Here is a 14,426-nt window from a genome sequence, read left to right as displayed (position 1 = left end):
ATACTGGGACCCACTTTTTAGAGTGAAAATCTGTCCGGACCCACTGGAAGTGATGCCATGACCAGAAGTGACATCATCAAGCAGGAAAATTTTTTAGCAATCCTAACCTACAATCCTACCCACACTTACCCAGGAGTAAGTCTCATTTACTATCCTTATTAAAAGCATATACATAGTAGCCTGTTAAAAGTATAGATCTGTAACATTTCCCCAAATGTAGTCACATCTTATGGTGCATCAAGTCTAATATATTAAAAATAAATATTGAAATGAATGGGAACTCACCTGAAATAGGCTCATGACTCACCTAGTGGATTCTGACCTACAGTTTGAGAAACACTGATATATATGTAGTAAAACTTAGGCACTTTTAAATAAAAGATTTGCATATAACAAACATATTCTTTTGCTTGTTGTTTCAAGGGCCAAGAGGGTTTACCTGGACCAAAAGGAGATCCAGGACCACAGGGCACTGGGCAACCTGGACCTAAAGTAAGCCCATTTCGCACACTTCTTATCTAGAATTTGTTTAATTCTTGCCTACGGAAATAGAGTCATGGAGCTTGCTTTCAGGCCATTGGTCTGGCTCATTGATAGTTCAACTGGATCATACTGATGATTGCTTCAAACTTTTGTATCCAATACAAAGGGTGACATCAGGGGTCAACCAGGTGGGGCCCTGGCACACTCATCAGAGGGTCCACCTGGCTAACCTCTGAAGCCCCAGGGTGGCTGCAGTGGCTGCCATTGGGCTGAGCGGACCCAGGGGCAGGCTCTGCCCTAGCAACCTGGACAGGGATGAATACCAAAGCACAAAATATTTGCACTTTGCAAAATTATGAATGATGCACATTTAATACCAGTGTTTCTTGGAAAAATACATAAAAGCAGTGGTCAGTTAAACATCAGCCCCAATGATTGCTTACACTGTATCCCGGTAAGCCTTGCAGTATGGAAGCATCTTACGGTAAGGTACATCTATATTTTCTTAAAAGAACAACACTTTCTTATCCTGAACCTAATACCTAATGTTTTAGGTACCAAATTAAACATAATGCAGCATTCTTCTCAAATTTATGCACCTTAAAAATTTTTCTCTTAAAGGGAGAGTCAGGAAGACCAGGATTCCCAGGAGAACCTGGGAAACCAGGATTAGCAGGCACTTTGGGGAAAAAGGTAACACAATTTCATTTTTTATGAGTTCAAATATCAGTCTAAAACAAAAGAATCAGGTTTGGTTTGGAGAGATTCTTTTGGAGCTCTTTGCTAGCTGCTTGGGTTTCACCATCCCAATACAGTCATGCGTTGCTTAGTGACAGGGATGCAGAACAGCACCCCAGTTGCCAAGCAAGGCTTGACACTGTGTGAAGCTTCTGAAAGCCTCCGGAGCCTTGGAGAGGCAGTGTGCATCTGTGCGCTGCCTATGCAAGGCTCAGAATGCCTGTTTTGGGCGGAAACACGCAACTTCCAGTTTCCCAGGAAACTGGAAGTCACATGTTTTTGGTCGAAACAGCCAGTCTGAGTCTTGGGGAGGCAAGGGGAGCATGGATGCACATTGCCTCTCCAAGGTGCAGAAAAGCCTCCGGAAGCGAGAGGAGTGTGGTGAACAGGGACCAGTGGCAGCCGTCGCATATGTGAGCCATCGCTGGGTAGACTGTCACTAAGCAACGCTCACCTGTAATTTGATATTATCCACAAACTTGGCCTCTTCACCAAGGTACCTTGACTCCAGATCAGTTATGAATGAGTTAATTAGTAGTGGTCTCAATTTAGACCCTTCTTGGACCCTATTGCTTACATTCCTCCATTGTGAAAATTATCTATTCTTCTTTTGCTTCCTGTTATATAACCAGTTATTAATCCATAAGTCGAATATCCTTTTATCCCATGACTGCTAAGTTAACTCACAGCCCAATCCTATTGGTGGTTTATGCTGACGGAACAAGTGTTCCGGCTGGTTAAACAGCTTTACAGCTGTTCCAGATGTGACAGCACCAGTGAGTACAGCCTGGCCACCACAAGTGGTGAGCAGCTGAGCTGCTCCTCATGATGACGGACAGTACTGCCAGTAAGATCTTTCAGGCAAAAAGGAAGGGAGGGAGCAGAATGGTATGGTGATTGGAGTGGGGAGAAGAATGGAATGGACCAGGGAAGGGGGTGGGTTTGTGCCAAATCCTCACCCCTTCCCGGGCCTGATCCATCTTCACTGGTTAATGTGGATTTGCCTTAGAGATACTGCTGGTGCAGGTTCAAGTTAACCCTTGGCAGCAGCACTGCTCTATTGCCAAGTGGGGAGTTAGGGTTGGATTGTCAGGAGTTTTCAATGAGGGGCTTTTCAGATGAGGGACTGAGCCTTTTGGAAGTCCAAGTATATAACGTCTACTGGATTTTCCCATCCACTCACTTATTGAATTCCAAAAGGTTCTACTTTCTTTTGTAGAAGCCTTGATGATTCATCCTCAGCAAAGTTTGTTCTGTATGCTTAGTAATTATATCTTTAATCATGCTTTCCACCTATTCATCTGGAGCAACTATTAAGCCGATGTAAGTTTTTGCTCTCTTCCAGATCCCTCTTTAAAAATTGGCATTACAGTGGTTATCAGACTTGATAATGAGGTAGATTTTAGTCAAGTTGTGTACTTTTGTTAGAATCTCAACTATTTCACCTTCGAGAACTTTCGAATGGATTCCCCTCTGTCCCAACGTCGTCTTAATCTTTTATTTGTCTGAAAGCCCTAGAATTTCTATTCTTTGTCTACTCTCTTTGACTCAGTTATTCAGAAATCCTCCTTGAAAAAATTGATTGCTATCCAAAGTTGACTGGATATTGGTCTAATGTTCCCTCCCCCCCTCCCCCAACAAAATCAATACAAAGAATTCATCTAGCTTCTCTGCAGTTATCAGTCTTGTCACACCTTTGGTCATCTGGTGGGGATTCTCATCCCTGCTTGGTTTCCTTTTCCATTCCGATGAATGTAATTTTTTTTTAAATGAAAATTAATATGCTCATCTTATTTACATTAGGGGGAACAAGGATTGCCTGGTCCAAGAGGCCCAGAGGGGCCACCTGGAAAAGGGGACGTGGGCCCAAAGGTATGATTTATGTCTTTTGAAATGACAAGGGAGAACATAAAATCACAGGATGTACAAAGCTGTATAATTGGCATTTTTGTTCATAATCCTTAGTTTAAATATTTGCAATGTTACTTATTAAAATCAAGCTCTGTATGGCACTGAAGGAGATCTTGACAAGGCTGTTGGGTAGACAGGATGTGTAAATATAGCAGAAAGAAGTTCTAGAGGTGGAGAAAATACAGTGTGGGTATCTTCAGATGTAAATATGTAGAATACACACAGATATGGAAGTACTGTCACAATGGTCACCTCTGCCCCTAAGCTGTCCGCATTTGTTTCACCATGGTAAAATGAAGACATTCAACCTTTCTCCTGAGCAGGACTGTCTTCAAAAATATTCACAGAGAGATGTGGTCGTTGACCAATTCACCAATCACTGAATTTCTATGTTTTCATTGTATGAAGTCTAATTAAAACAGTGTGTATGGAGTGGTGTAGAATCAGCTCTGCATTAACACTGCTTTTGTTGGTTTTTGGTCAGGGTGAAGAAGGACAAAAAGGAGCTCAAGGATTTGATGGGGTGAGAGGTGTACCAGGTCCTCCAGGTTCAAAGGTACATTCAGATCTTTTCACTGTTGCTTCCTTAGCCATGTGCTTCAAATTGTCTGTATGCAGTTTACCAGTTGTAGTTTATATGTAGTCTAATCTCCATACATATACACTACATATATAGTGTATATGTAGTCCAGTCCCAGTAGTCTGCATGCCCAAAGCTAATCTTCTAACTGTCCACACAGCTGATTGCAACAAATCAATGACAAATAATAATAATAACTAGGTACTTATATACTGCCTTTCTGGTCATCGGATTACTCCTCTGTCTTTATTCAAGGCGGTTTACATAGGCAGGCCTTTCTAAATCCCTCAAGGGGATTTTTACAATCATAAAGGTTCTCTCTTTCAAGAACCAACATTTCAGAACGGATCTTCCTGGTTTGGTCTCACTTCTGGCCTCCAGTTCTCCCACACGAGCTGACAAGCAGCTCCATCTCTCACATGGAGGGCATCCAAGATGCTTCTTGCTCACACCAAGAGCAGGTGGAATCACTCAGCTGGGCTTGTCAGCTGCTTCAAGTTCTCGCCATTCTCAGCCATTTAGGGAGCTGCTGGTGTCCTCGAACTGGCGACCTTCTGATGTTATCTTCAGGCTAACAGAGGCTCTACCCTCTAGACCAGACCTCCTGCCCAATAGTCTCCACTGTGAGGATCCTAGTATTGTGGCAAGGATTTCAAAGTAGAGTAAAACCATCTGACTTTTCTGAACACCAGAATGAGAGCACAGACACTTGTTGTGTAGCTATCACCCTGCCTATATTGCTAGTTAAAATCAGAATTAGCAAAGAGGAAACAAAATGATGGAATAAATGTTAAATTTTAGCTGTCCTAAAAACATCAGCAATGGAGATGAAGAACAATTGTGATTCAATTGCACAGGTGGCTGTGTTCAAACAACTGAAAGAGAGGACTCTTAAAATCTCTTCTGGTAATATGAGTCAATGATTTATGACCCAATCATATTAGGCCCAGCCACCAGTAGAATGCATGGTCATAAAAAGTGCTCTAGTAGCGCACAGGGTAGCATGCTGCAGAGTGCCTGCAGGAAGGCTGGAGCCCTCCTGCATTTTTCATTGGGTCTCGGAGGACCTGCTAAGGCTTTCTTACCCTCAGTCCAAGCAAAACAAAATGAGACTGACCTGGTTCACACTCCCTTGCCTTACACCTAGCACCATGTACAGTACATTTGTATTTAAACATATTCAGGTGTAATAGAAGACATCTTAAAATTTACTGTAAAGTAGCTGATTGTGTCAATTTCCCTTTCAGGGTGAACCTGGAATCAAAGGTTCAGTTGGTAACCCTGGACCTTCAGTTCGTGGACCAGTTGGCCCCAAGGTAAATGACTTATTATTTTGTTGTTATGGGGAGGACTGAATGCAAACCTATGACCTACTATGCAACACCCTTTCATTAGGATCTGCACAGGAACTTTGCCCAATAGATACTGTGTAGCTAGCAGCTGTAGCTTAGATGTTGAGTTCATGCTTTGCATACAGCAGTTCTCAGGTTCAATCCTGAGCATCTCTAAGTAGGAGAACTGGAAAGGACCCTGGTCTGAAACCCTGGAGAGCTGCTGCCAGTCAGAGTAGAGAATCCTGAGCTACAGAGACCAAGGGCAATTTCCTATGTAAACACACATAGGCATCATAATTCTGGTAATTTCGTTTGTTGCCAGCTTTACACAAATTCTTCTGACTTTACCATTTTGTCCTAAGTGTGATTTGCAGAAGGATCCTTTCCCTGGTCATAATTTTAGAAACAATCATTATCAACACTATGCAACAGAATACCTGAATCTGGCATTTTCCCTTCACAACTAATGACCATCTAATTAAAATGTGTGTTTTTGTATGTACGTTTAGGGGGAACAAGGAATTGCTGGACCACCTGGAAGTGATGGAAGTCCTGGAGATTCAATCATTGGACCTGTGGTATGTAATTGGTTGTTCTAAAAAAAACACCCAAAAGATCTGCCATGAATTTAATAGGATCATATACAAAGTGGAAAGGAATATTTAATTAACTACTTTTGGAAGAGTTGGGTGAGAAGCTGAAAGAGTGTTCACTGAGGATTCAGTGCACAAGCATGTGAATTGTGTCTGACCATCCTTTATCGCCCTTATAAATATGTTCTTCTGAACTTAATTTAAATGTATAATCCAGAGGAGGGGAATGCTTGATTCTGAAGACAATGTGCTTCTTGTTTTACTTAGAACAACCACTAGTGCCTTTCATTGTATTAGATTTCTGGGCTTTTTGACCTAGTTTGCTTTGGCGTCCTCTGTTCTTTATCATTATTCATATCAGAAACATCCCACGGTCTAAGTAACAAGGGCTAGACTCCTGCCTCCAGATGCTTCAAGATGACAGCAACCGTGAAGATGCTTCAGGAGGAGCACACGTGAAAGTGTTTGCAAGATCTGAACTAAACAACATTTAACAAATTAAATGGCCACATCTTTTATTTTAGTTCTGAAACACTGCTGAGGCAGTTTGGCTATTGACAACAGGAAATTTATTACCACAGTGAAAATGCTGTAATACATAGTATGTGAAATAGCAGGTTATATTTGAGTTGTTGGCAACCTTCAGTCTCGAAAGACTATGGTATAAGCCTACAGCACCCGGTATTCCCAGGCGGTCTCCCATCCAAGTATTAACCAGGCCTGACCCTGCTTAGCTTCCGAGATCAGACACGATCGGGAGATAGTGTTCAGTATTGTTTTCTCTTTCCATCAACTGCCCCCTTCTAGTTGGATCTTTGGGCATGCTCCAGAACCATCAGTTCCTCTGATTCTCACCCAGTATTCCACAACTTGTATTCTTCCATAGCAGGGAGGGAGACTGCCTCCATTAGCATTTTGGCTATCCCCGAGACACTGATTTTATAAACAACTCATATGGCTCAGAAATCCATGAAAATGAGGGGTAATAACACTTTGCTTCACCATATAGCAAGAGGCTAAAGATGGCTGCCTCATTGCACAGTGACAGACACAGAGCAATAAGCTTTTTAAGATGGATTCTAGTCATCTGAATTAACTTGGATAGTGACGTGAAGAAATTAACAACCCATTGCAGATTGTAGGCCCACTGCAGATCAAGCAGACACCAGAGAGGTAAGTTAAAGTTTTTCTTTACTTACCTCTCCACTGGTCTGGTCCAGGGATGGTGTGCAGGATACAGCAGCCACTGCACCAGAAGCTCTGTATCCTGCATGCCAGTGGAGAATAGGATTGGACCATAAATATGCTACTCCTGTATGGGACAGAAGAGAGGCCATCATTGTCATCAGTTTGTGGGCCAAGTATTACCCACTCCTAGTGCAGGGTGGTTGCGATCTTGTCCCTAGAGCAGTGTTTCTCAAACTGTGGTGGGTCACGAGCCAGTTTCAGGTGGGTCCTCATTCATTTCAGTATGTAAAAAAATATGTTAAACTTGATGTTACCATGGTACAGGGTGACCCCCAAAAAACAGAACCCATAAAATTTTTATTAAATCCTACAAAGGTCCAGTAAATTTCAAGAAACTTACTAGACTCAAACTTCAATCTGTGTACAATTATTCCCCAAAGTTTCAGTTATTTTGGTCGCTTTGCATAAAAGTCATGTTCTTTCCAAAGAAAAATTAAAATTAACAGTTTTATTCAAAGATTTGTGGGTTCTGTTTTTTTTTTTTTTTGGGTCACCCTGTATATGACTGCATTTGGGGAAATGTTACAGACCTGTACTCTTAACAGGCTACTTATGTATTTGCTTTTAACAGTGGGGCTTTTACTCCTGGGTACGTGTGGACTGCAGCCTTTGGGATGTTTGGAGATTTTTTTTTTTTTAACAAGTCAGCAACTGCTTGAGTGGGTTAGGAGGGTTCTTCTTTATTTTAAATAATTTTTTTAAACTTATACTTATTGTAAACTTTTAATTGACTCAGTTAACTATTTGATTTTGTCATACGGGGGTGTTAAAAAAGTTTCCTGCTTGATGAGGTCACTTCCAGCCATGAGATCACTTCCAGCCATGACATTACTTCCAGTGGGTCCCAACAGATTGTCATTCTAAAAAGTGGGTCCTGGTGCTAAAAAGTTTGAGAACTACTGCCCTAGAGAATGAAGGGCAAACTTTGGTAGTGTTGTGACAGTAACTGCCCTGACATGTTAGTTCTGTATGTGCAGGCATACCTAAAACCTTTCAAAGCCTTTGATGGGGGAGGGAGGAGCATCAAGCATTTGATTCCCTATCTGCAGTTAGAAATAATAGTACAATTTAGCATCAGATATAAGGTCCCCAATTATGTGCTTCAGATTTAAGAGACTACAAAATAGGAACACAAGAATAATATTCCTGGAGGACAATATTTGACAACATCCCCTTTCCTAGAAAAGGGGATTGTTATCCTATTTTGGATGTCCACAGCTAAGTTTAAGTGAAAACATCTGTTGGCAGCTCTTTGCAGTCCAGGAATTTGGAAGTCAAAATAGAGAGGAGACCCTTTGCCCCAAGATTTCCTTCTTTATTGAGAGAATGAAGAGAGAAACTATTTGATATTTGCAAACATTGGCAACAATCCAGACTGATCTTTTAGGCACACCAAAGAACTTGGGCATGTCTAGCATAACTTCTGCCTTTTTTTTGTTTTAATAGCCTTCCCAATTCTCTATCATGTGCATACTTTTGAAGTGTCCTGACTTTTCATATGGTGCAGGGAACTGCAGGCCCATTGTCCAGCAGAATATACAGTATTGTTCGTTCTTAGAGCCCAATCCTCTCCTTCCCCTCTTCCGCTGATGCAGCTGCACTGCCGGAGCACATGTTGCACCCTGTGGGAGGGGGCAATCCTGGAGGTCTCCTTCAAATAAGGGAACATTTGTTCCTTTATCCAGGCATGTAAGCTTCTGGTGCTGAAACATGTCTACTCAAATCTGAGCCAGTGCTACGCTTTTGAGGGAACCCAGGAAGGCAGATGTAGTCCTGGAGGAAGGATAGGATATCAGTGATTATAGTACCACCGATACAGTCCCTTCCAACCCTCATTCCACCTCCTGTTCTGCCCCATTTCCCCCTTTCCTGCTCCTTCCACTCCTCCCTGCCTATCTCCCATCTCCCTTTCTGACTTACCAGCACCAGAGGCTGTGATGGAACCAATGGTGAACCACCGCCTGCAGCAGTAGCCCGGCTAGTCTTGATGGTGGGTCACGTCTGCGGCTGCAATAAAGCACCGTATGCCATTAGAATGCTAGTGCCAGTCGCATAACAAATAAAATTGGGCTGTTAAACTCTTGATCTTGAGAACTTTGGCTGGTGGCTGGTGTAGTTTAGTGGCTGAAGGACTGAGCTGCTAATCAGAATTTCCCTGGTTAGAATCTCACAATTCAAAGTGGCCTTAGGCAAGCTGCTCCCTTTCAGCCACAGCTGCAATATGGGGATAGTAATATTTACCTTGCAGAGTCAGTGTAAGTATTCGCCCAAGCTAATACATGTCAAATGCTTTGCATGTTCAGCTAGCTATTATTCACATTCTGGCCAATAAGCAATAACCCCCACTTATCTTCCTATGGGCGCAATCCTAACCAGGAGGCTTGCGTTACATCCAATGCGGGATTGCAGCAAGCAGCAGCTCAGCCACAGGCAAGGGGAAGCTCTTCACCTTACCCGTGGGTAAGGGCTGTGCGCCCCTATGGGTCTCCTCATAGGCGCAAGTTCTGGAGGTGGCGCAAGTTCGAGGAGAGCGGAGCTTGAAGCCGCTCCGCTTGCCCCGGGGATGGGGGTTGGAATCTGGCATAACCGCTGGGTCCCAGCCCTCCCCCCGGCTCCCCGCGTGCCCACCCCTGGGCCCGCCCTCCCCCCACCCAATAGCCCCCTACAGCCCCCTCCCTACACCCTCATGCCTACCTTTGCCGCTTATGTTGTTGCGCTCGCGCTGACACAAGCAGTGGCGCGGGAGCCGTGGTGGAGGCTTCTGCCTCCGTCCGTGCGTCAGTGCGTCTGAATGCGCCGATGCAGCTCCCGCCTAAGGAGGCGCAAACATGCCAATGATTATAATTAATGACACAGTGCTTATGATTTGTGTCTAGGGCACTCCTGGAATGCCTGGATCACGTGGATTGCCTGGAGCAAAAGGAGATGGCTTTCCAGGTCCACCAGTAAGTGCAACTTCCTCCATAATTTCACTGACAGGAGGCAATAGTAAGTCTTCAGTACATGGAAATATATATATCCAAAATGCGATTATGTATACATCCTTAGATCCTGCAAGACTAACCTACGTGTATTTTTCTGATGCTGTTTTAGGGACCTCAGGGAATGCCTGGCCCACAAGGACCAAGAGGTCTTAAAGGAGCAGGTGACCCAGGCCAAAAGGTACTTGTGCTTACATTTTTTTTTCTTAAAGCCCATATTTCCTTGGAAATGAACATAAATTGCAACTTTTGCCTAAATGAGAATGCCACTTCTGTAGAGATGACAGAATCCATAATGTTCCTGGATTTTAAAGGGAGAATGTTGGTATGTTTTGTGGCAGTATAGCAGAAGAAACTGCATTTGCAAAATCAGGGCTGACACAAGACCTTCCTGTGTCTGAGGCAGTATGCCAAATGCTGTCCCTCTTGTGTGGAACCTTGTTATGCCTTTTTTACCCAGCATCAAGCCAGTTACTTCCACCACTTAGCCTCTGCCTTCTGTATTTGAAAAGAAGTGCATTTCTGCACTTCCTCTCCTTTCCCCTGCACTTCCTCTTCTGCCCCATTCCCCTCTTTCTTTTCAAATCCAAAGTGAAGGAGGAGGGGCAGCAAAGGCAAGTGGGCCAACAGACATGTGTAGTGGGAGCTTCCTGCTACCACCTCAGGTGACTTCTCAGTTGGCCTCATGGATGGGCCAACCTTGGCCAAGATTCTTCCATTGTTTATTGCCATGGTTTGACAGAAGTAAGGGGGCTTTAGGAGGACATCTTTTGATTCTAAATCTATAGGTTTAGAAGAGCAGGAACATCTAAACTGGACCAGGTCTTTGGCACTTGTATTGCTGTTCTGGAATGTTTGTACAATAATGAAATGTTTGCTTACAAGGAATAGGTCCCTGAGATTGTATATACAGAATGCTACAGGCCCTTACGTTGTCATCATTATTCTTATTTTCCTTACAGAAATTTGATTGCAAATTTCCTTACAGTTTAGCTTTTGTACTATGTACTTCTTGAAAGGGGAAAAAAAATGCCCCACGGGTCTCCCCTCCCATCCCTAGTTTAAACAGTACTACTCTAATCCCCACATCTTTAAAAACAGCTTTGTTTAACCATAGAGCCCCCTGGCCATAAATTTACATACAAGTCAAGCTGGAATTCCATGAAGTATCACTGTTTAAGAATGTTTCCTAGAGCTCAATTAGACCACTGTTCTCTTGGCTTGAGGGATGGCTCACATATGTGCAGAGCAGAGAAGAGGAATTTGGTTCAACAGAGGCCCGATTCACACAGAACTGCCTGTGGGATGCATTCAGTGTAGGCATAACTCTCTTGCTGTGTACAGGGTAGATATTACAGGCAAAGGAATAGGGCCGTAATCACAATTGAATATAAAAGGCATGCCGGTGCCATGCTAAGGCTGGGTTTTAAGAAAGCCCTGGCGTAGATACACTCCACAGTAGAAATAACCAGAGCAAAGACTGAAACCACCAACAAAGTCCCATGGGATGAGACAGAGCCAGCCAGCTGGAAGAAGCATATCTTTTGAAAAACCTTGGCCTGTAGGACTGAGGCTTAAGTCCAAGAACCAGGCGAGCGTCTGTTCCTCCCCCGTCCCAGGCATTTGATTGGTGTCAGGCTCACACAGAGCTACCGCCCATTTGCTCAATTTCTGCTGCTGACTGCAATTCATAAAGGTGTTCCTCTGTATCATTTGGTGATACTGATGTGAAAATGACCGAAGACATAAAATTGAACTGCACTATTTATAACACCTGGGAGTGGATGGAACTTAACCTAACTTGCTTTTGTAATGCCTTTAAAGTCAAACCACATTTTTCATTGACTTTAAAAGAATTTGACCTGCAAATCTTGCTCTCCCCATAACCATAACATTAAATTTAAGAGCATCATAAACTTTATGCATCCATTGTTCAGATTTTTTAGAAAAAGGGTTGATACTGGAAACAAAAAGACATATCAAAGAACTTTGGACCAGCACGTTCCTTGACAGTATGGATCAGAATGTTACTTGACAGTATGGATCAGCAACTGAAAGCTGTTGAGCCAAATCTATCCTTTATTGCCTTCCAAAATGCAAACGAAGACCCTCTTTTTCTCAGTTTGTTCCTTCTTGCCTGCCTGAAACAGCTTAGTAAGTGTAGCATACAAGATTCTCCTCTCTCCAATTTATTCACACAATGATCCTATGATGTGGTTCAGGCTGAGATCAGGCTCAGTCAGTGTTACTCTAAGGCTGCAATCTTATACACACTTACCCAGGAGTAAGTCTCATTAAACTCAGTGGGGCTTACTTTTGAGTAGACATGCATAGGATTGCACTGTGACACTCTGACCCAGCAATTATTAACCATTGTGCCGTGGCACATTGGTGTGCTGCAAATGATCCACAGGTTTCAGCAGCATAGGATTATGCCCCAAATCAGGCAGTCCCCCATCTCCTCCACACCCATTCATACTCAGACTTACAGACAAAGATACAGTTTGTGCCCTGTTATCCACTGAGGTTCTCCAGTGGATAAAAAAAAATCAGTGGATACCAAATCAGTGGAAAAATAGCTTTAAACCAATTCTGCCCAACTTTGCATACATGCAACATGGATAAAATGTGTACACCTGTGGGCTGGGCAGAAATGGGTTAAAGATTCACTTCTGGGTTTCTTTCTCCTCTATTGTTTCCCTAGAATGCATTGGTATAGATGCTATACTGCATGCAGCCATAATTTCATTCCATTAGATTCCATTATTCACCCCATCTAGTGACTGAATGTGGTATAATGTCTATACTGATGCATTCTGGGGCAACAATGGAGGAGCAAGAAACCTGGAAGAGGGTCTTTGAAGCTATCCCTGAGAAGCTTGCATCCAGTGCGGTTTAGCAGTACAAAGAGAGGAAATTTGATTTTGGTGCTTTTCCCCCTTGTTACAAGGCATTTAAAGATGGCCCCCAGTATCAGTGGTAAGTCAACTCAATGAATGCCAAATCAGTGAATACTGAGGTCCCACCTGTACCTCAGTTTTGAACCTTCTTCCCTCCTTACATTTGTTCCTATACAACTTGGGTTGCAATCTTATACACATTTTCTTGGGAGTAAGTCCCGCTGAACACAATGGGACAAACTTCTGAATAGGTGATACAAACAGACAACACTTCTCCTTCCCCCAGCATGAAGAGGACTAAAAATGCCACCAGCTTCTCCTTCCCTCTACCCCCTCAAATCTCAAGTGCTGGGCGAGAGGAGCCAAGAACACCTACCCACCTCCTGCTTTTGCCATGTTTGGGTAGACTGTCTCTCTGTGCAGGAAATGAGTCCTGTGGGGGTGGAGGAATTGCTTAGGGCTGTGTTTCTCAAATTGTGGGTCAGGAGCCACTAGGTGGGTCACAAACCAATTTCAGGTGGGTCCCCATTCATTTCAATATTTTATTTTTAATGAATTAGATGATGCTACCATGGGATGTGACTGCATTTGGGGAAATGTTACAGATTTGTACTTTTCACAGGCTACTACGTATATGCTTTTAACAATGATAAAAAATGGGACTTACTCCTGGGTAAGTGTGGGTAGGATTGCAGCCTAGGATTGTTACAAATTTTCCTGCTTGATGATGTCACTTCTGGTCACGACATCACTGCTGGTGGGTCCTGACAGATTCTCATTCTGAAAAGTGAGTTCCAGTGCTAAAAGTTTGAGAACCACTGGAAAGAAAATTAATGCATGTTAATTAATGCATGTTTAATGTATCGGCCAGCAAGAAGAACTCATGGATTAAGAGGGGAACGAGTGGGAAAGAGTTACTTGAACATTTAATGGCAAAACATTGTATGGGATTCTCATGGATAAGGAAACCCACATGGGTTTTGCATTCAAACATGATCTTATTTTATGGAAAATGCTAATTTCTTTATGGGTTTTTTGCACATTTGATCTGGGCCTAAGTCTTCAGCATTTTTGGTGACTCATCTTCAGATTTGTTAAGGGAAAAATGTTTATCTGAAGTAGTCTATGAATGGCCAAAAGAAGAGCCTGATCCTATGTATGTTTTATCTGTTGTAAATACTAATTTACATATATACATATAATGTATGTACATACAATATACATATACATACAATATACTGAACTTACTACAGTGGGGCTTTCTCCCAGAACAGAGTGCATGAGGTTGCAGCCTAAATATATCAGGACATTTTATCAGAACAAGGAAAAAAGATGTTACACATCAATAGATTTCTAGACAGTCCGCATAAAAGTTCATGAATCCTTTGGCACCACCTACTGGCAGCACGTGGCATATCTATGACTCATATCAAGTATGTGCAATGCCAAATTAATAATTAGCATTTCTCCATGTGCAGAGCACTTCACATGAACTATCTTAATCCTTCCAACAATCCTATAAGGGATAATATAGTTTATTACAGGTTGAGCCTCATTATTCGAGTGGGTTCCGTTCCAAGCACTCACCTGGATGGCAAAAAAAACACACTATAGCAAATAAATTTAAAAAATAAAGTTTCTTTGCTGTGTTGATTTAA

The 14,426-nt window shown here is 42.7% G+C and overlaps 1 protein-coding gene across 1 annotated transcript in view; it reads left to right on the top strand.

Moving 5' to 3' along the window:
- The window catches only part of COL28A1 (collagen type XXVIII alpha 1 chain), an 81,109-nt gene that overhangs the window by 43,304 nt on the left and 23,379 nt on the right, over window positions 1–14,426 (top strand). Inside the window, exons 17-24 of the mRNA XM_066629132.1 lie at window positions 424–492; window positions 1,105–1,176; window positions 3,025–3,093; window positions 3,617–3,688; window positions 4,960–5,028; window positions 5,556–5,624; window positions 9,764–9,832; window positions 9,981–10,049. Coding sequence (XP_066485229.1) covers window positions 424–492; window positions 1,105–1,176; window positions 3,025–3,093; window positions 3,617–3,688; window positions 4,960–5,028; window positions 5,556–5,624; window positions 9,764–9,832; window positions 9,981–10,049 — 558 coding nt within the window. The remainder of the gene's footprint in view (window positions 1–423; window positions 493–1,104; window positions 1,177–3,024; window positions 3,094–3,616; window positions 3,689–4,959; window positions 5,029–5,555; window positions 5,625–9,763; window positions 9,833–9,980; window positions 10,050–14,426) is intronic.

This window comes from Tiliqua scincoides, chromosome 5, assembly GCF_035046505.1.
Source record: "Tiliqua scincoides isolate rTilSci1 chromosome 5, rTilSci1.hap2, whole genome shotgun sequence".
Taxonomy (NCBI): Eukaryota; Metazoa; Chordata; class Lepidosauria; order Squamata; family Scincidae; genus Tiliqua; species Tiliqua scincoides.
This window is presented reverse-complemented; position numbering and strand designations above follow the sequence as displayed.